Here is a 19,316-nt window from a genome sequence, read left to right as displayed (position 1 = left end):
GATCCCTGCCAGGAAGGTGACACCCTCGGGGTCAGGGAATTCCTAGCCCTAAAGGAAGAGCCCTGGCCACTGACACCCACAGTCAGTGCTCCAGGTGCCAGCCTGGGCATGCAGTAGTTGCCATGGGAAACTCTCCCCTTCCTTTACCCACCCCACCCTACACCCACCCTGGGCCAGTGGAAAGGGCACCAGGCACAGCACCCTCCAGGGACTCACTGAAATGCTCCTGGATTTTGTTCAGGATGTTCATGCTGTGCTTGCTGTCGACCATGTTCACAGCCAGGCCTCTTTTGCCAAAGCGGCCTGTGCGCCCGATCCGGTGCAGGTAGGTCTCATTGTCAGGGTTCCCGTCCTTGTCCACAGGAAGATCGAAGTTGATGACGACAGATACCTGCTCAACATCGATGCCTGACGAGGCGGGTGGGGAGGACAGAGACAGAGGCCTCAGCCATGCACATCCACTTCAAGAGGAGGGAGAGCCTGGGCCAGGCCGCCCTTACAGAGGGGACACATTCAGACCTGGGGCACAGCCCAGGAGAAGACAGAACTTGAGCAGCAGTTTCAGAAAGACCCCTGCAGAATGTGAAGCAGCCTTTCTGGACACAAGCACAGCAACACACGGCTACATTCCAGCAGTGCCCAGGAGCAGCTCTGTTTGAAGGCACGCAGAGCCTGGGCGCCCACTTGCACGAGGAAAGCACGCCCACAATCTTGGTTGGGTTCTCTCACAGGGAAATCCAGCCTCTTCTAGAAAGGAAGTGTCCCACCAGCCCCACCACCGCCCTCCCTCAGCCAGGCAGGCCAGGGCCTCACTGCTCACCGCGGGCACACACGTTGGTGGTCACCAGAACTTTCTCTTTGCCTTCTCGGAAACGCTCGATCACAGCAGCCCTCTGCTCCACCATCATCTCCCCACTCAGCAGAGCCACCTGGTGCCCTTCTTTGGAGAGCTCTGCTGCCAGCCAACTAGCAGTTTTGCGGGTCTGGAAGCAAAAATAAATAAATAATTAATTAAGAAGCGATGATACCTGAAGGACTAGATCTGACTTGCAAGATTCTATCAGAAACATAGCCAACCTGATGTGTCTGCAACATCATCATCACCTGGGTAATCATTTTACAAAAAGAAAAAAGATGTATTAAAGCAAAAAGATCTTTGACAATCTTATGTATATTATTCATCTTATTATATCGTATATTTACATATACTACTATATCTATAAAGGAAAACCAAGCAAACACAAAACAGAAGGAAGGAGCTACACACTGGCTCAACCTGTATAACCCCAGCTACAGGGGAAGCTGAGTGCAAGAGGATTGTGGTTTGAAGCTGGCCTGGACAGAAAAGTCTTGAGAGTCCATCTCCAATTCATGACCACAATGTGGAATAGAAAGCAAGGCTCAAGAGGTAGATCACCAGCAATGAACAAGCAGGCCGAGTGACTGAGGCCCCGAATTCAAGCACTCCAATGCCATCATGAGCGTGTGCACGCACACACACACAGACACAGACACATACGTAGGAAAAAGAGCTGGTTCAAAGTATATTATATGCATGCATGGGACTCACTCTCTTACTAATTCAAAGTAAGTGGAACAAAACTACAACCATAGGCACTGTCTGCTCCATCCTCACCAACCACTTCCTTTCCTGTCCACACGCAGGCTGAGGAAGGGGTGGGCAGCCCCTGCAGGCCTGCAGCTCTACTCACATGGCAGAAGATCATGGCTTGAGCGATGGTGATGGCCCCATACAGGTTGCACAAGGCCTGAAACTTCTCATCTCTGTTATTGCACAGGACGTAATACTGTTTGATGGTGTCCAACGTCTCCTCCTCACGCTTCAGTTTGATAATATTGGGGTCCGGGACCACTTTCTGGGCAAACTGCCACACTGAGTCTTCAAAGGTGGCAGAGAAAAGCAGCATCTGGCAGTTCTTGGGCAGCATCCTGCAAGGTGACATCCAGGCGCCTTTTTTTGTTTTTGTCAGTGGGGGAGCTTGAACTCAGGGCCTGGGTGCTATCTCTAAGCTCCTTTCTCAAGGCTAGAGTCTACCACTTTGAGCCACAGTGCCACTTCTGGTTTTCTGGTGGTTACTGCAGATAGAGTCTCACTCTGAACCATAATCCTCAGTTCTCAGCCCCCTGAGCGTCTAGGACAACAGGTGTGAGCCACCAGCGCCCAGCTCTTCCAGGCACTTTGGATGACCCCAGGACTTCCCCGGAAGGAACAGAGCCCAGCCTCCCCTCAAAGGCTCCTGGCTCCCATGGGCTGTAGTCCTCACAGGTGCAAAGGGTTGAGGCAGATCCATCGGAGGAAGGGGGAGGAAGAACACAGCCAGGGTGGCACTGGGCTGGGTTAAGGCCTTGCATCTCCTTTCTCGACCCAGCCTGGGGGTACTGTCAGTGCTGATGGGCAAATGGCCCACTTACTGCAGTAAGTGCCAGAGTCAAGAACCCAACTGAAGTTAGTGGAGGAGTTTCAAGTTCCTCCTGGCTGCAGTTCTTCCTACCTCTGGATGCGGATGCTTTGGTCCTGGTGGCCCTGAGTAGCTATCATCACGTCTGCTTCATCCAGAACAAACACCTTGATCTTCTTGGGGTCAATGAACTTGAGCTTGGAGCACCAGTCCAGGACAGTTCCCGGAGTGCCAATGACGATCTGCTCACTGATCTTCTGACCTCTTTCCACTGTAGAGATGAGATGTTTTCTGTGGGTATTTCAAAGGCAAAGCCAGCTCTCCTCTCTGATACCCTATAGCTTTTTTTTTTAATGTTTACAGTTTTTCTCTTTTTATTAATATTGTTAGAAAAGCTTAGAATATTACTACAAACAAAGAAAAATTGACAATAGGGAAGTCTACATTAAAAATATGAACAAGAACACAAAAACATGTCCAAAGGCACATCTTCCTTATTTTCTTTGCACTACTAAGGATTAAACTTGGGGCAAACACTGGTTAGTCACCTTTTCATTGAACTACCTTTCAGTGGTATTTTATTCGTTCTCTTTAACTATCCAATTACCAGACCTGTTCTTCATTTTTCTGTTACTATCATTTCACTTATAGAAGCACTGGATTTTCTCAACACTAGACTTTTCAAAATTCCTATCCTTGTAAAGCATTCTCTCCACATTCAGCACTCAGGAGGCCAAGACAGCAGTGGTTAAAGACAATCAGGTGAGTTCAAGGCCAAACTGAATTATACAATAAGAACTGGAGGCTGAGTGCGTGGCTCAGGCCTGTAATCCTAGCTACTCAAGGTTGAGATCTGAAGATCAAGATTCAAAGCCAGCCCAGGGACAAAGGGATCTCCAATTAACTTCTAGGAAAGTGGAATTGGGGCTTGGTTCAAGGGTAGGGAGAAAGTCTTGAGCTGAAGAGCTCAGGGACAAATCCCAGGCCCAGGTGTAGGAGGATATCCTTGAGCTGAAGAGCTCAAGGGCAGTGCGCAGGCTAAGTTTAAGCCCTATGACGCCTCCAAAAAAAAAAAAAAAAAAAACCAAAAACTGCAGGTGGGTGACGGTGGCTCAAGCTTGTAGATCCTACCTATGCAGGAAGCTGAGATCTAAGGATTATAGTTCAAAGCCAGTCAGGCAAGAAAGTCATGAGACACTTATCTCTAGCCACCAAAGAACCAGAAGTGGCACTATGGTAGAGTGCTAGCCTTGAGCTTAAGAGCTCAGGGACAGTGCCCAGGCCCAGAATTCAAGCTCCATGGCCCTCCCACCACAAAAAAAAGAACTGCCTCTCTCTCTCCCCCACACCATACCACGCACTGCACATATATACCCAAACTCAAAACAAGTATATCAGCTGTCTTCTGCTACTCAAGTGAATAAATAGAGTTTATAATGAGTTTAGTTTCTGAAATAAACAGAAATTGCCTTTCACAGAAAATGTACTTGGGTCGGGTGCTGGTGACTAACGCCTATAATCCTAGCTACTTGGGAGGCTGAGATCTGAGGATCATTGTTCAAAGCACCCAGGCAGGAAAATCTGTGAGCCCTTTATGTCCAGTTAAATGCCAGAAAACCAGAAGTGACACTGTGGCTCAAACGGATAATAGGCTAACCTTGAGCAAAAGAGTTCAGGGATACATCACCTAAGCCCTGAGTTCAGGCCCTACGACTGAAAGAAAAAAGAAAGGAAGAAAGATAAATATGGTTGGGTAAAACTTAGTAGAAGAATGCTTGATTAACATGCTCACATTCCCTGGTTTGATCCTCAGCATAGGGAAACACACACACACACACACACACACGCACACACACACCCTCCAACGGGACACCAATAGCTCGTTCCTGATATTTTAGCTCTTTAGGAATCTATGGTCTAGAAGATGGCAGTGAACTGCCCACCCAGGCAGAATACTCTTTAACCCTGTTACTCTAGCACTAGCTCTGGACTTCAGTTTACCAAACCAATCATACTTCCATACTCAATTACGAATTAAAATCCAATCCCAGCTGTTACAAAAAAAATGTAAGAATTTTACATGTCTTATGATAAATTTCATTATATCTTTTCAGAACTGACCTAAAGATGTCCTTAGGATGTTGCATGTAAAGCTCATTTTTGCTGGGCACGGTGGTTCATGCTTGTAATCCTAGCTATTCAGGAGGCTGAGATCTGAGGATCTAGGTTTAAAGCTAGCCCAGGCACTAAAGTCTGTGAGACTCTTATCTCCAATTAACCACTAGAAAACGGGAAGTGGGATTGTGGCTCCAGGGGTACGGTGCTAGCATTGAGCTGAAGAGCTCAGAGACAGTGCCCAGGCCCAGAGTTGAAGCGCCACAACCAACAGAAAATGACAAACCAAACCAAAACACAAAACTCATTTTTATCTGAGTCATAAAGTCATAAGATGCAACCAAATGTCCAGCACTATTTCCTAAACTGAGTAGTCAGTCACTGGTGGCTCACACATATAATCCTAGCTACTCAAGTGGCTGAGATCTGAGGATTGTGGTTTGAAGTGGGCAAGAAAATTTTTGAGACTCATCTCCAAAAAACTAATGACAAGGTGGGGAGGGAAACGGGGACCAAGACATGAGAAAGGGTATCAATGTATGTGAAGTAATGCACCTTCCATCTGGAGAATGTAATGTAACCCCTCTACTATTAATTACAATAAAAAATATATGGAGGGGCTGGGAGTTTGGCCTAGTGGTAGAGTGCTTGCCTAGCGTGCACAAAGGCCCGGGTTCAATTCCTCGGTACCATATACATACAAAAAAGCCGGAGTGGTGCTGAGACTCAAGTGGTAGAGCATTAGCCTTAAGCAAAGAAGCTCAGGGACAGCACCCAGGCCCTGAGTTCAAGCCCTAGGACTACCATGCATGTGCACGCGCACGCACACAAACGTACATGCAAAGTCAGGTATGAAATACTAAGATTAATAAAGAAAAAGCATGCTACAATTCTACTTTTAGATTTTTGCTGGTTAGCTGAAGAGTCTCACAGGCTTTCCTGCTCAGGCTGACTTCAAACTTCCACACTCAGATTTCAGGTTCCTGAGTAGCTAGGATTACAGGCAAGCACCACTGTCTCCCAGCTTTATTTCATTATCTTAATTACCAGGTACACTTTAAAATCTTTAAAAATAAAAAATGTAGGCGATGGAAACAATCCAGATGCCCTACTGCAGATGAATGGATACAGAAAATGTAGCATATATATACAATGGAATTCTACACAGCCAACAGACAAGATAAAATAATGGCATTTGCAGGGAAGTGGATTAATCTACAGCGAATCATGTTGAATGAGACAAGTCAAGACAAAAGGAACAGAGGTATCCTTAATATGTGGCTATTAGATCCAAACAGTGCAAGAGCGAGGACTCAATATTTGCATACCCAATAATATGGACATAGTACGGGAAATATAAACACAACTACATAGACAAAAACTTATGACTCTATAGACATAATGTTTTATTACATTGACTAATACATATCTATGATATACAAACCCTTAGCCTAATTTTGATTATGTTCTAAAAATTAAGAACCTGTTATTGTATATAGATTCCCTTCTTGAATACTTGTTTGTTAAACATGTCATTTGAAATACGATGTAAAAATCAAGGTTAATAAGTTTTTTTTTATTGTAATTAATAAAAGGGTTACATGATATTTGCCAGATAGAAAGTGCCTTAATTCACATACATTGATACCCTTTCACATGTCTTGGTACCCATTACCCTCCCCCCCACCCCCCAGGTTAATAAGTTTTTTAATAAAAATAAAATAAAATAAAAAATGTTATCTTAATACTTTAGGATTATATACTCACATTTATTGCCTCGAACAGCATAAGCTAACTTCAGTTCAGGGTAAAATTTGCCCATCTGCTCAATCACTTTTCCTGTTTGGAGTGCCAGCTCATATGTTGGAGAGAGGCAGAGGCACTGATAGAGAAAAGAGTGCAGAATGAATGTTCAAGACAAAATCTTTGCCAAGCTGAGGGCTGGGGCTCAATCCTGCAATCCTAGACACTCAGGATCCAAACTAAGCAGGAATGTCTGTGAGTCTTCCTTGTCAGTTACTTAAAAAGTTCTCACAACTCATTCTTTCTTTTCTTCCTCTCTCCTTTTTTCTCCCACCTTTTTTTCCTGTCTGAGCATGGACTGATTTTAGTATAACAGAAAAAAGTAAGGAGAAGTAGAACAAAAGAAAAATATTTTCTATTCCCCATCCAGGAAATTATAGTTGAAGACTTGACAACTTTTTCTTTTTTTTGTTTTGCCAGTCCTAGGGCTTGAACTCAGAGCCTGGGCACTGTCCCTGAGCTTTTTGTTCAAGGCTAATCTACCACTTGAGGCACAGCATCACTTCCAGTTTTTTCTGTTTATGTGGTACTGAAGAATCAAACCCAGGACTGCAGGCATGCTAGGTAAGCACTCTACCATTAAGCCACATTCCCAGCCCCAACTTTTTATTTTTTGAGACAAGGTCTCACTATGTAGCTGGTGCTGGCCTAAAACTCATTAAGTAGTTGATGCTCGTCTCAAACTCTTGATTATCTTGTCTCAGTGCTGGGATTACAGAAGTATACCACTATGCCTGGCAGTTCTCAAATGAATGCTTTTTCTCCAAGTAAGAGTCAAGCTTGCTGGGTGCTATGGCTCAAACCTGTAATCATAGCTATTGAGGAGGCTGAGATTTGAGGATCGTAGTTTGAAGTCAGCACAGGCAGGAAACTCCCTGAAACTCTTATCTCCTCCAATTAATCACAGGAAAAGCTGCAAATGGAGCTGTGACTCAAGTGGTACAGCTGTGGTCTTGAACAAAAGGACCTCAGGGTTAGGGCATAGGCTTAGAGTTCAAGTCCCAGGCCCAGCAAAAACAAAATAAAATAGAGTCAAGATTGGCTGGGAGCGTAGCCTAGTGGTAGAGAGCATGAACAAAGCCCTAGGCCCTACTACCACATACAGGGAAACAGCCAGAAGTGGTGCTGTGACTCAAGTGGTAGAGCACTAGCCTTGGGAAAGCTCAACGACAGTGCCCAAGCCGTGACTTCAAGCCTCATAACTGCCAAAAATAAAGTCGTTTGTCATCAGTCTTCCAGAACTGGAAAAACAAAATAAAGTGGAATATGTTTCTTTGTGACCACTGAAAGATCTATTTATACTCAACTTGAATTATAAAACGTAAAATGTAGTGATGTTAGCTGCGCACGCTGGCTCACACCTGTAATCCTAGTTATTCAAGAGGCTGAAATCTGAGGATCACGGTGCAAAGCCAACCCAGGCATTCTCAGTCTGTGAAACTCTTATCTCCAATTAATCACCAAAAAAACAGAAAAGGTGCTAAGCTTAAGTGGTAGGATGGTAGCCATGAGCTGAAGAGCTCAGGGACAATGTACAGGCCCAGCGTCCAAGCCCCAAGACCAAAAAAAAAAAAGTAGCAATGCTTAGTTTTTAATCCATCAAAAGGAATCCCCCTTCTAGCTGTTAGTAGAAACCCCATATTCACCAAGTCCTTACCTGGGGGTATCTGTTTGCAGGTTCTACTTGGCTGAGCATGGCCAACACAAAGGCAGCAGTTTTTCCAGTACCAGACTGAGACTGGGCAATTAAGTTCTGTGGACTGCACAATAAAATAAACTGTTTGAGCCTGGCACTGCTGGCTCATACCTGTAATTCTAGCTACTCAGGCTGAAAACTGAGAATCGCAGTTCAAATTCAGCCCAGGCAGGAAAGTCTGTGAGACTCTACCCTCCAATTAAACACCAAAAAAAGCCATCACTAGAGCTGAAGCTCAAGTGATGAGAGTTCTTCTAGCCCTGGGCAAAAAAGGACACAAATAAAACTAAAAATTAAAAAAACAAAAAAACAAAAAACCTTCGGGCAGTGCCCAAGCCCTGAGTTCAAGTTCCAGGTCTGGCACCAAAAAACAAAAACAAAAATTTGTGTAGGAGGCTGAGAGCATGACCTAGTGGTAGAGTGCTTGCCTAGCATGGAAAAAAAAAATTTCTGTAGGTGCTTAACTGTCAATGTCAATTAAGTTTTTAATTATAAAAATAAATAAGGGCCAGGAGTGTGGTCTAGTGGTAGAGTGCTCATCTAGCATGCATGAAGCCCTGGGTTCAATTTCCCAGAACCACATACACAGAAAAAGCCAGAAGTAGCACTGTGTCTCAAATGACAGAGCTCTGGCCTTGAGCAAAAAGTGTCCAAGGACAGTGCCTAGGCCCTGAGTTCATGCCCCAGGACTGGCAAAAAAATTAAATTTAAATTTAAAAAATAGTAATAATAAAGCTTGTAGCATTCAAAAGACATAAAAATACATAAAAAGACAATGAAGTTCATAGCAATTACAAATGATAGGACATACAACTATAGGGTACTACACAGAAAATGTTTTATGATGGAATTTGATAGTACATTGTGTGTCTGCACACACGTGTGTGTGTGAAACACATTCATATAATTTTTTTTTCAAAGGAAGTAGCAAGAATTGAACTCAAGCCCTTGTATATGCTAGGCAATTGCTCTGCCACTAAACTACATCCCCAGCCTATGTCATTCAATTTATTTTTTTTAATGCTTTTCTTTTTTATTTTTCTTTTTTTTTTATAACTTTTCTATCAAAAGCATATATTGCCAGGCACTGGAAACTCTTGCCTGTAATCCTAGCTACTCAGTAGGCTGAGAGCTGAGGATCATTATTTGAAGCCAGCCTGGACAACAAAGTCTGTAAGAATCTCCAATTAATCACAGAAAAAGCTAGAAGTAGCACTATGGTGGGCTGGTAGTTTGGCCTAGTGGTAAAATGCTTGCCTAGCATGCACAAAGACCTGGGTTCGATTCCTTGGTACCACAAACAGAAAAAAGCCAGAAGTGGTACTGAGGCTCAAGCGGTAGAGCTCTAGCCTTGAGAAAGTCCAAGGATAGTGCTCAGGCCCTGACCTCAAGGCCAGGACTGGCAAAAAAAAAGAAATAGCACTGTGGTTCAAATGGTAGAACCCTAGCCTTCAATGAAAGGAGCCCAGGGACAGTGCGTAGGCCCAGAGGTCAAGCCCCTGACCTGGAAAAAAAAAAGTATATATTACTAGCCTTACTTTTCAAAATTAATTTTTTTTTTTCTTTTGTGGGTCATGGGGCTTTAACTCAGCCTGGGCCCTGTCCCGAACTCTTCAGCTCAAGGCTACCACCCTATCCCTTGAGCCTCAGCCCCACTTCCCGTCTTCTAGTGGATAATTGGAGATAAGAATCTCACATTCTTTAGTGCCCAGGCTGGCTTTGAACCACAACCCTCAGATCTCAGCATCCTGAGTAGCTAAGATTACAGGCATGAGCCACCATACCTGGCTTAAAATTGAAAATTTTTAAGGAGGGCCGAGAGTTTGGCCTAGTGGTAGAGTGCTTGCCTAGCATGTACAAAGATCCTGGTTCAATTCACTGGTACCACATACACAGAAAAAGCCAGAAGTGGTACTGTGGCTCAAGTAGCTGTAAGGAATACCCAAGGACAACGCTCAGGCCCTGAGTCCAAGCCCCAGGATTGGCAAAAAAAAAAAAAAAAATAATAATAACAATAATTATTATTTAAGGAATTATAACACCCCTTTGTGCAATTAATAATAAACTTTTATTTTAAAATGGAAAAAGTTGGGGCTGGGAGTTTGGCCTAGTGGTTAAAGTGCTTGCCTAGCATGCATGAAGACCCAGGTTCGATTCCTTGGTACCACATACATAGAAACAAGCCGGAAGTGGTGCTGAGGCTCAGGTGGTAGAGTTCTGGCCTTGAGAAAGTCCAAGGACAGTGCTCAGGCCCTGAGCTCAAGCCCAGGACTGGCAAAAAAATAAATAAATAAATAAAATAAAATGGAAAAAGTTGTAAATAGAAAATAAAAAAGAAATTGAGTTACATCACATTACGTACGGTTCAGCAAGCATCAAAGGCAATGCATTCTCTTGTATTTTGGATGGACGGTTGAAACCCATGGCATAGACTCCTTGGAGAAGCTGTGGTTTCCTAGAAAAACCATTAAAAATCAAAGTCATCGTCTCTTTGATTGAGAAGCACAGCAAAATATCTGGGAGATTTTTTTCTCCATTGTTCTTAGTTAATATCTAACAATATTTGACAAACACAATTTTATCAGTGAGATAAAAGTTTTTACTGGTTGCCTGGAAGTTTTACTCAACAGTCCAATGCTGCTACATCTATTTAGTAACCTTGTAGATTAGCAAAAAATAATCTATATTTAAAAATATGCTTTTAATGAGTCTAAGATGTCTGTCTAAATGCAGAAGGGAGCTTCCGAAAAATGAACAAATACTCACAGATGAAGCTCTTCAAAAGACTTCACTGAGTAGAGCGGGGAGTTGGGATCCCGCTGCAGGACTTCCACTTGGTTTGTGTTATCCACAAGGTTGCTTCTGATCAGCTTATTGAGTAAAGACTGTGCAGCTCTGTCCTCTGTCAGGGAAAAGAAAACAAAGGCCTTTAAGTCCAAGAAAGCCATCATGGATTCATTTAAACTCAACTGCCACTGGTAATAACCTATCTATGTACTTATTCTTTGAGTTGAATGAAAAAAATTGGACTGAGGCCAGGAGTTTGGCCTAGTGGTAGAGTGCTTGCCTAGCATGCAGGAAGACCCAAGTTCGATTCCTCAGTACCACATTCAAGAAAAAGCCAGAAGTGGTGCTGTAGTTTGAGTGGTAGAGCTCTAGCCTTGAGGAAGCCCAAGGATGGTGCTCAGGACCTGAGTTCAAGACCCAGGACTGGCAAACAAAACAAAACAAAACAAAACAAAAAGATTGAAAGAATTTCTCTTACAATGTAAACCATTGCAATTTGTTTTCCAATTGACTAAGTTGAAGTTTTATTTTAAAACTGTGACCCCTTACTAGTAGTGTCAAACCCAGCTGGGTATAAGCTATGATACCTAATAGTAACCAGTCTTTACCACGTGGAATCTCATTTATGTATCTTTAAAGCGGTTACCTTTCTCTTCTTCATCTGTCTTCTCGGCATTAGCATTGGTCTTGACAACAGCACCTTTATCAGAAACAAAGCAGCTGTAATTTAAAAATCCATTCCATACATGAGCTGACCTCATCTAATCTAAAATACAAAATTCTGAAATTCCACTAAGTAAGTAAATGTAATCAAACTGATTTAAAAAAAAACAAAGAAAACATTTTTTATGGTGCCTAAATAAAGTTTTGAAACACTGCTGCTCATATGCTATTCTTTCCTATTCCAGGTTCCTTCGATCTATCTTTAAAAAAAAAAAAAAAAAAAAAAAAAGAGTATTTCTTTTACAAGAGGTACTGGTGGCTCAGGCCTGTAATGCTAGAAACTCACTTAGAAGGCTGAGATGTGAGGATCATGGTTCAAATCCAACCTGGGCTGGCAAGCCTGTGAGCCCAATTAACCACCAGAAAATGAGAAGTGGCACTGTGACAAACTGGCAGAGCACTAGCCTTGAGCAGAAAAGCCCAGGCATAGTGCCCAGTCCCTGAGTTCAAGTCATGAGTGGCCAAAAAAAAAAAAAAGAATCTGAACAAAACAAATCTTATTGCCAGTATATGAATATCCTTAAAATTCTATGCAAGTGGGGACCATGTCATAAGAAAAGGTATCAGGGGCCGGGAGTTTGGCCTAGTGGTTAAAGTGCTTGCCTAGCATGCACGAAGACCCGGGTTCAATTCCTTGGTACCACATACATAGAAAAAAGCCCGAAATGGTGCTGAGGCTCAAGTGGTAGAGCTCTAGCCTTGAGAAAGTCCAAGGACAGTGCTCAAGCCCTGAGCTCAAGCCCAGGACTGGCAAAAAAAAAAAAAAAAAAGAAAAGGTATCAATGTTTGTGAAGTTATGCACCTTCTAACTGGTGAATATAATGTAACCCTTCTATTAATCACAATAAAAAAAAAACTGTAACTAATGTAAGTAAACATCTAAACCAACAATAAAAAAAAAGAAAACTAACCAATAAAAAAGAATAAGGACAGAAGATTGGCTCAAGTAGAAAAAAAATTCTATGCAAGTAAATTTACTAATAGAAATAGAAATAATAAACAACATTGTAATTGTGTAAACAAACACACACACAAAAGAGAATTCAGAGTAAGGTAAAATTCAATGATATAAAAGTTACAGACTCGGGGCTGGGAGTTTGGTCTGGTGGTAGAGCGCTTGCCTTGCATACATGGAAGACCCGGATTCAATCCCTTGATACCACTTACATAGAAAAAGCTCGGAGTGGTGCTATGGCTCAAATGGTAAAGCTCTAGCCTTGAGAAAGCCCAAGGACAGTGCTCAGGCCCTGAGTTCAAGGCCCAGGATGGGCAAAACTGAAAGAATGTCACTTACAATGTAAACCTTTACAATTTGTTTTCCTATTGACTAAATTGAAGTTTTATTTTAGAACTGTTACTCCCTATTAGGAAAAAGAAAAAAAAAAAGCTACAAACTCCATTCCTTCATGAACATTAATATTACTGTTAATATTATTTTATGGCTGGGAGCATGCTATATAAGCACTCCACCACTGAGCCACAGCGTGAATCATCTAACCAAATCTATTTTCTGAACAGATAACAGTTCAGAATAATTAAGAGTAGATAAACCCTGAGATTGCTTATACTTCCTGGGTTTAATAGCACATATACAGAAAAAGGTAAAAGTGGCGCTGTGGCTGAAATGTGGCTAGCAGAGCACTAGCCTTGAGCAAAAAGTGTCCAGGAAAGCCGGGCGCCATGGCTCATGCGTGTAATCCTAGCTACTCAGGAGGCTGAGATCTGAGGATCATGGTTCAAAGCCAACCTGGGTACTAAAGCCTGTGAGACTCATCTCCAATTAACCACTAGAAAACCAGAAGTGGCATGTGGCTAAAGGGGTAGGGCAGTAGCCTTGAGCTGAAGAGTTCAGGGACTGTGCCCAGGCCCAGAGTTCAAGCCCCATGACTGACCAAAATAAAAGTATCCAAGGACAGTCCCCTGACCCTGAGTTCAATGTAGTTATGAAATACAATTTATTTCCCAGATAGCTACTATGATAAAACAGAAGTAGTAAAAGAATAATATTTGTTTTCAAAAGTTTTTAGTTACTCACCATTGATATCTGGTTTGATTTTCTCTTCCTTAAGATGCAAGTTGCTCAACTAAATGGAGAATACAGGGGAGAGAGAAACTGTCAGGAAAAATCATTGAAAAGATCTGGAGCCAACAGTCTCCCTAATGAAGCTGGGGGATGAATCACTGGAAAGACAAAAGGTATACTCATTAGGTTTTTCTGCTGGGTTCCATCTGCTTACTAAATTTCTCAAAAAAAAAGCTGGCAGAAAAACATGATTACAGTTGGACAGTAGTGGCTCAGGCCTGTAATCCTAGTTACTTAGGATCATGAAAGCTAGCCTGGGCAAGAAAATCTATAAGACTCTTATCCCTAATTAACCTCTAAAAAAGCTCAAAGTAGAGCTATGGCTCAGATGGTAGAGTCTACACTTGAGCACAAAAGCCCAGGAACAGTGCTAAGGCCCTGAATGCAAACCTGAAGACCTGCACCAAAAAAAAAAAAAATTACAAAGCAGCTCCCACTTCCTGATTACTATTTCTATAATTCACAATTATAATTTGTGAATTTGCTTAATGCCTTCATTGTAGACTCTCAGGAATATCATTGAAATCCTCATTTTATGCTCTGACAAAAGCAAATCTAAAGAGACATCAGAAAACAGCTACATTTCAGATAAAGCACACTGAATAGTGAAGACTACAATGCAAAGCATCTATGGGCAAGAAATATTCAAACCAGAGCACCACAACATGGCAATGTGTAGCCTCTGTTTGAAGTCTTCCTGTGCTGGGTGTGTCTATACATCTTAAATGGGAATGCTCTGCAGCACTGGGGTACACTATGCAATCAAAATACCCATTAAACTGGGAGATAACAAGGGAAGAGGTGATACTGTCCAGAAGGAAATGTACTCCTTACCTAACTTTTTAAACTGTAACCCTTCTGTACATCACCTTACAGTAAGTTAAAAAAAAAATACCCCAGCCAGGAGAGGCTGTACCTCAGGCTCATGCCTGTAATCCTAGCTACTCAGGAGACTGAGATCTGAGGATTGCCGTTCAAAGCCAGCCCGGGCACTAAAGTCTGTAAGACTCCTATCTCCAATTAACCATTAGAAAACGAGAAGTGGCACTGTGGCTCAAGGTTAGGGCTGTAGCCTTGAGCTGAAGAGCTCGGGGAGAATGCCCAGGTCCAGGGATAGGGCAGTATCCTTGAGTTGAAGAGCTCAGGGACAGTGCCCAGGACTAGAGTTCAAGCCCCATGACAAAAAAAAAAAAAAAAAAAACCCACACCAGGAAAAGGATAAAGGAAAGGAAGAGTTATAGTAGAGAAATATTTGCAGGAAAAAATTATCAGCTCTGTCAAACAGAGTAAATTTAAAGATATCTGGCAGAATTTATGTCCTTTTATTATACTACAAATAAAGAGAATGAATCTAGTGCAAAGGAGGTACACTGGTCATAAAATATCATCTAGCAAAGAGTAAAAGTAAAATCACCAGAAAATGGTCATTTCTTAAACTGCCACCAAGTTCTTCTATGCCTTGATGTTCATTCACTCTATCCAAGAATGAACAAAAAGAAGAGGGTAAGGGTAAGGAAATGGGCATGCAAAAATGTGTTTTAAAGCCGGGCACTGGTGGCTTATGCCTATAAACTTAGCCATTCAGGAGTCTAAGAACAATTCAAAGCCAGCCAGGGCAGTAAAATCTATGAGACTCTTTATCTCCAATTAACCACCAGAAAACTAGAAGTGGATCTGTGGCTCAAAGTGATAGAGCACTAACCTTGAGCTGAAAAGCTCAGGGACAGCACTCAGGCCCTGAGTTCAAGTTCCATGACAGACAAAAAAAAATCATAATAATTGTTTTAATAGGTCGTAAGTTGGAAACAGAATATTTACTTGTGGAAGCCAGTAAAAAGTTTTTGGTGTCTGTCTACTTTGGTGTTGTGGAGAGGAGAGCAGAGAGTAAACAGGAAAAAAAAAAATTGTCAAGAGGGAAAAAAAATTGTCAAGAGGAAAATCATCATAAAATAAAAATTCTTTTATCAGTTCCACAGAATGGAGAATATACTATTAGATAATATGAAGTCACAACTGGAAGACAGCTATACAGAGTAGCTGTCCAATATGTTTTGGTCTTCATACACCATCATGTCAAGGTATCTAGTTTAAGTCTACTACTCAAGATAGATGGATAGACACTAACTAGTAATGTTTATAAGAAAAAGACTAGAAGCTCTTATTCCTATGGAGAAAAACACTAACAAAAATAAGTGACAGAGCCTGGTGTTGGTGGCTCACGCCTATAATCCTAGCTACTCAGGAGGCTGAAATTTGAGGATCATGGTTCAAAGCCAGCCCAGCCTGAAAATTTGTGAGACTCTTATCTCCAATTAACCACCAAGACACCAGACATGGTGTTGTGGCTCAACGTGGTAGAGCACCAGCCTTGAGCTGAAGAGCTTAGAAGCAGCACCCAAACCCCAAGTTCAAGCCCCAAGACCAACCAAAAAATATGAAATAAATAAAATGACAGAGAAGAGGTATAAATGTGTTAATGAGGTACAAATTAAGTATAAATGGACTAGGTATAGCCATTACTAGAAAACGTTTGCAGTTGGGCACCAATGCACTGCTCATACCTGTAAACCTATTTACTTAGTAGGCTGAGATCACAGCTGGAGGCCAGCCCAGGCAAGAAAAGTCCATGAGACTCTTATCTCCAATTAACTACCAAAAAAAGCTGAATGAGCTGTGGTTCATGTGGTAGAGCACTATCCATGAGCAAAAAGGCCCAAAGGCCCAGGGATAGCACCTAGGCCCTAAATTTAACTGTAGGACACACGCAAAAAAAAAAAAAAAGTTAATAATATAAACAGATTACTGGAGGTATGGCTAAGCTGTACAATACTTACTAGCAAGCACAAAGCTCAGAAGTCAAATCCAGCACAAACACCAACTTAACTAAAATTACACTATTATAGGGCTGTGAGTTTAGCCTAGTGGTAGAGTGCTTGCCTAGCATGCACGAGGACCGGGGTTCAATTCCTGGGTACCACATACATAGAAAAAAGCTGGAAGTGGTGCTGTGACTCAAGTGGTAGAGCTCTGGCTTTGAGAAAGGCCCTGAGCTCAAGCCAGGACTGGCAATAAATAAATAAAATTACAATATTATAATGAAACTGAGAATTTAATAAGTAGCAAAACAAAAAATAGGGAACAAAGGGTTTCAAGAGAAAATGCAGTTGCCTCTGGAGAGGAAAACATTCTGAACCACACAGTCTTTAGGCCGGAAGTTTGGCCTAGTGGTAAGAGTGCTTGCCTAGTATGCACAAAGACCCGGGTTTCAGTTCCTTGGTGCCAACCACATACATAAAAGAGCTGGAAGTGGTGCTGTGGCTCAAGTGGTAGTACTCTAGCCTTGAGGAAGCCCAAGGACAGAGCTAGAGCTCAGGCCCTGACTTCAAATCCCAGGGCTGGCAAAAAAAAAAAAAAAATTACCTTCTTTATATTTGTAGCTTTATCTTCTATTTAAAAAACATACTAAGGGGCTGGGAGTTTGGCCTAGTGGTTAAAGTGCTTGCCTAGCATGCATGAAGACCCGGGTTCAATTCCTCAGTACCACATACATACAGAAAAGCCGGAAGTGGTGCTGAGGCTCAAGTGGTAGAGCTCTAGCCTTGAGAAAGTCCAAGGACAGTGCTCAGGCCTTGAGCTCAAGCCCAGAACTGGTAAAAAAAAAAAAAAAAACCATACTAAGGTAAGAGTGGCTGCCTAGCTCAGAGAACTTGAGGTGGGAGAACCATGAGCGCAGAAATTGTCTCAAAAAGCATTTAAAAACAAAGCTGTACTAAATAAAAGGCATATCACAAGCTCAACTAAACCGTTCGGGGCTTTGTGCTCTTTCTGGGCCCCGCCCCGGGGGAGCCCCCGCGCCCGGCGCGCTCCTTTCTAAGGGTCTTATTCTCCAGGCACTCGCACAAGGGTCCCACAGGAAGTGGGCTTCAGGGATGATAGCCAACGAGCGAAAAGTGTCGGGGATCGAGTTCCAGTCCCGGTCCAGGGAGGGAGGGGAGGGCGAAGAGAAGCGGGTTTGAAAGCACCGTCGTCGGAACTCGGTGTCCAGGTGCCCCTGCAGATTTCTGGCCCGCGCCTCTGGCTCGCCGTCGGGGCTCGGAAGCATCGGCTTGGCTAGGCCCGTCGGGAGGAGCGGAGGGGTCTGCTCAGGGGAACAGGCGGCGGTCCGGCGCCCGGGGACCCGGCGTGCCTGCCTGCGTCGGCCGGACGAGGAGGGTGAACAGGCTCCATCCTCGGCGGCCATCCCGGCGGCGCCAGCCCCCCTCCCAGCGTCTGTGCCCGGGGACCAGCACCGGCCAGACCCCGTCGCCCACCTTCTACGGAGGATGCCCACTCACCGACTCGGCCGCCGCTTCCTGCTCGTCCACCGCCAGGGCCCACGAGTCCGTGGCCATGGTCCCGGGAGCGGGTGGGACGCGGGCGGCCTCGCCCGCGGAGCGGTCGTGGGCTCCTGGGGTGGCGGGGAGCGGGGACCCGGCTCCGGAGGTGGGGGCCGGAAGCGGCGCGCCGCAGTGACGCCAGCAGCACTGCCGCCCCGCCCTGCGGGCCCGCCCAGGGAAGGCTGCCGCCTACAACACCGCGAAGGGGCTTGAGGTAGTGTGCGTGCCTTGCATGCGTGAGGCCCTGGGCTCCACCCCTAAGAGCCACATAAACAGAAAACGCCAGAAGTAGCACCGACCCAAGTGGTAGAGCGTTAGCCGGGGGCACAGAAGCACACAGAGGCTGAGGGACAGAGCCCAGACCCTGAGTTCAAGCCTCGGGGCTGGCAAAAAAAAACAAACTAACTAACTTAACCTGGGGGCTAACTGACCTTTCTATCTAAAGAACAGGTAGGCAGTGGCTCACGTCTGTCATCCTAGCTACTCAGGAGGCTGAGATCTGAGGATCAAGATTCAAAGCCAGCTAGGGCACAAAAGGACCTGAGACTCCAATTAACCTCTAGAAAATGGGAAGTGGGGCTTGGTTCAGGGGTAGGGTGGTAGCCTTGAGCTGAAGGGCTCAGAGACAGCACCCAGGCTAAGTCCAAGTCCCATGACACCTTCTCCCTGAGAAAAGGAACAAAAATGACATTCCTTCCCAGCAGATGGCACACCATGCATACCAACGCATAAGCAGGTAGACTATCCTGCTGGCATTTTCCTATGACTTCCAACTCTCACTTTACCAGTATTCCATGAAACCAAGTTTATCTCAAGCAATGGTGGGCAGATGATGTACAAAAAGAAAAAGGCAAGTACAGCTTGAGAATCATTTATATATAACTCAAATCCAAACCAACCCCGGAGCTGGTGCTGGAGTCTCACACCTATATTCTTAGCTACACAAGAGGCTGAGATCTGAAGATTATGATTCAGAGCCAGTCTGGACAGGAAAAGTGTGTAAGATTATTGGCTCCAATTAATCACTAAAAAAAATGGGAATGGGGGACCGGGGGTTTGACCTAGTGGTAGAGTGCTTGCCTAGCATGCACAAAGACCCGGGTTCAATACCTTGGTACCACATATATAGAAAAGCCAGAACTGGTGCTGTGGCTCAAGTAGAGCCCTACACTTGAGGAAAACCCAAGGACAGTACTCAGGCCCTGCCCAAGCTCTGAACTCAAGCCCCAATACCATCACATGCACACAAGCAACCCTGTGGAAACGTTTTGCCTAGATAAATACTATTCCATAGGTTTAAAAGTTCTCAAGAT

The 19,316-nt window shown here is 43.8% G+C and overlaps 2 protein-coding genes across 2 annotated transcripts in view; both read right to left on the bottom strand.

The window, feature by feature from the left end:
* Fcsk (fucose kinase) overlaps positions 1–110 on the bottom strand; it is a 14,075-nt gene extending 13,965 nt beyond the window's left edge. The window contains 1 exon segment of the mRNA XM_090357053.1: positions 81–110. Coding sequence (XP_090213179.1) covers positions 81–110 — 30 coding nt within the window.
* A 47-nt stretch (positions 111–157) lies between these two features.
* On the bottom strand, positions 158–18,103 carry LOC150046878 (ATP-dependent RNA helicase DDX19B). Its single transcript, XM_090357052.1, has 11 exons — positions 17,962–18,103; positions 13,580–13,628; positions 11,468–11,521; positions 10,801–10,936; positions 10,397–10,489; positions 7,996–8,098; positions 6,303–6,417; positions 2,514–2,691; positions 1,713–1,950; positions 821–983; positions 158–408 (listed from the first exon to the last, which is right to left on the bottom strand). The coding sequence occupies exons 1-11, from the start codon at positions 18,016–18,018 to the stop codon at positions 158–160; spliced, it is 1,437 nt and encodes a 478-aa protein (XP_090213178.1). The 5' UTR covers positions 18,019–18,103.
* Between the last annotated feature and the right edge of the window lie 1,213 nt (positions 18,104–19,316).

Source organism: Megascapheus bottae, chromosome 24 (genome assembly GCF_031878675.1).
Source record: "Megascapheus bottae isolate mThoBot1 chromosome 24, mThoBot2.hap1, whole genome shotgun sequence".
Taxonomy (NCBI): domain Eukaryota; kingdom Metazoa; phylum Chordata; class Mammalia; order Rodentia; family Geomyidae; genus Megascapheus; species Megascapheus bottae.
The sequence above is the reverse complement of the archived record's forward strand: the minus strand, read 5'-3'. Positions and strand labels throughout refer to the sequence as shown.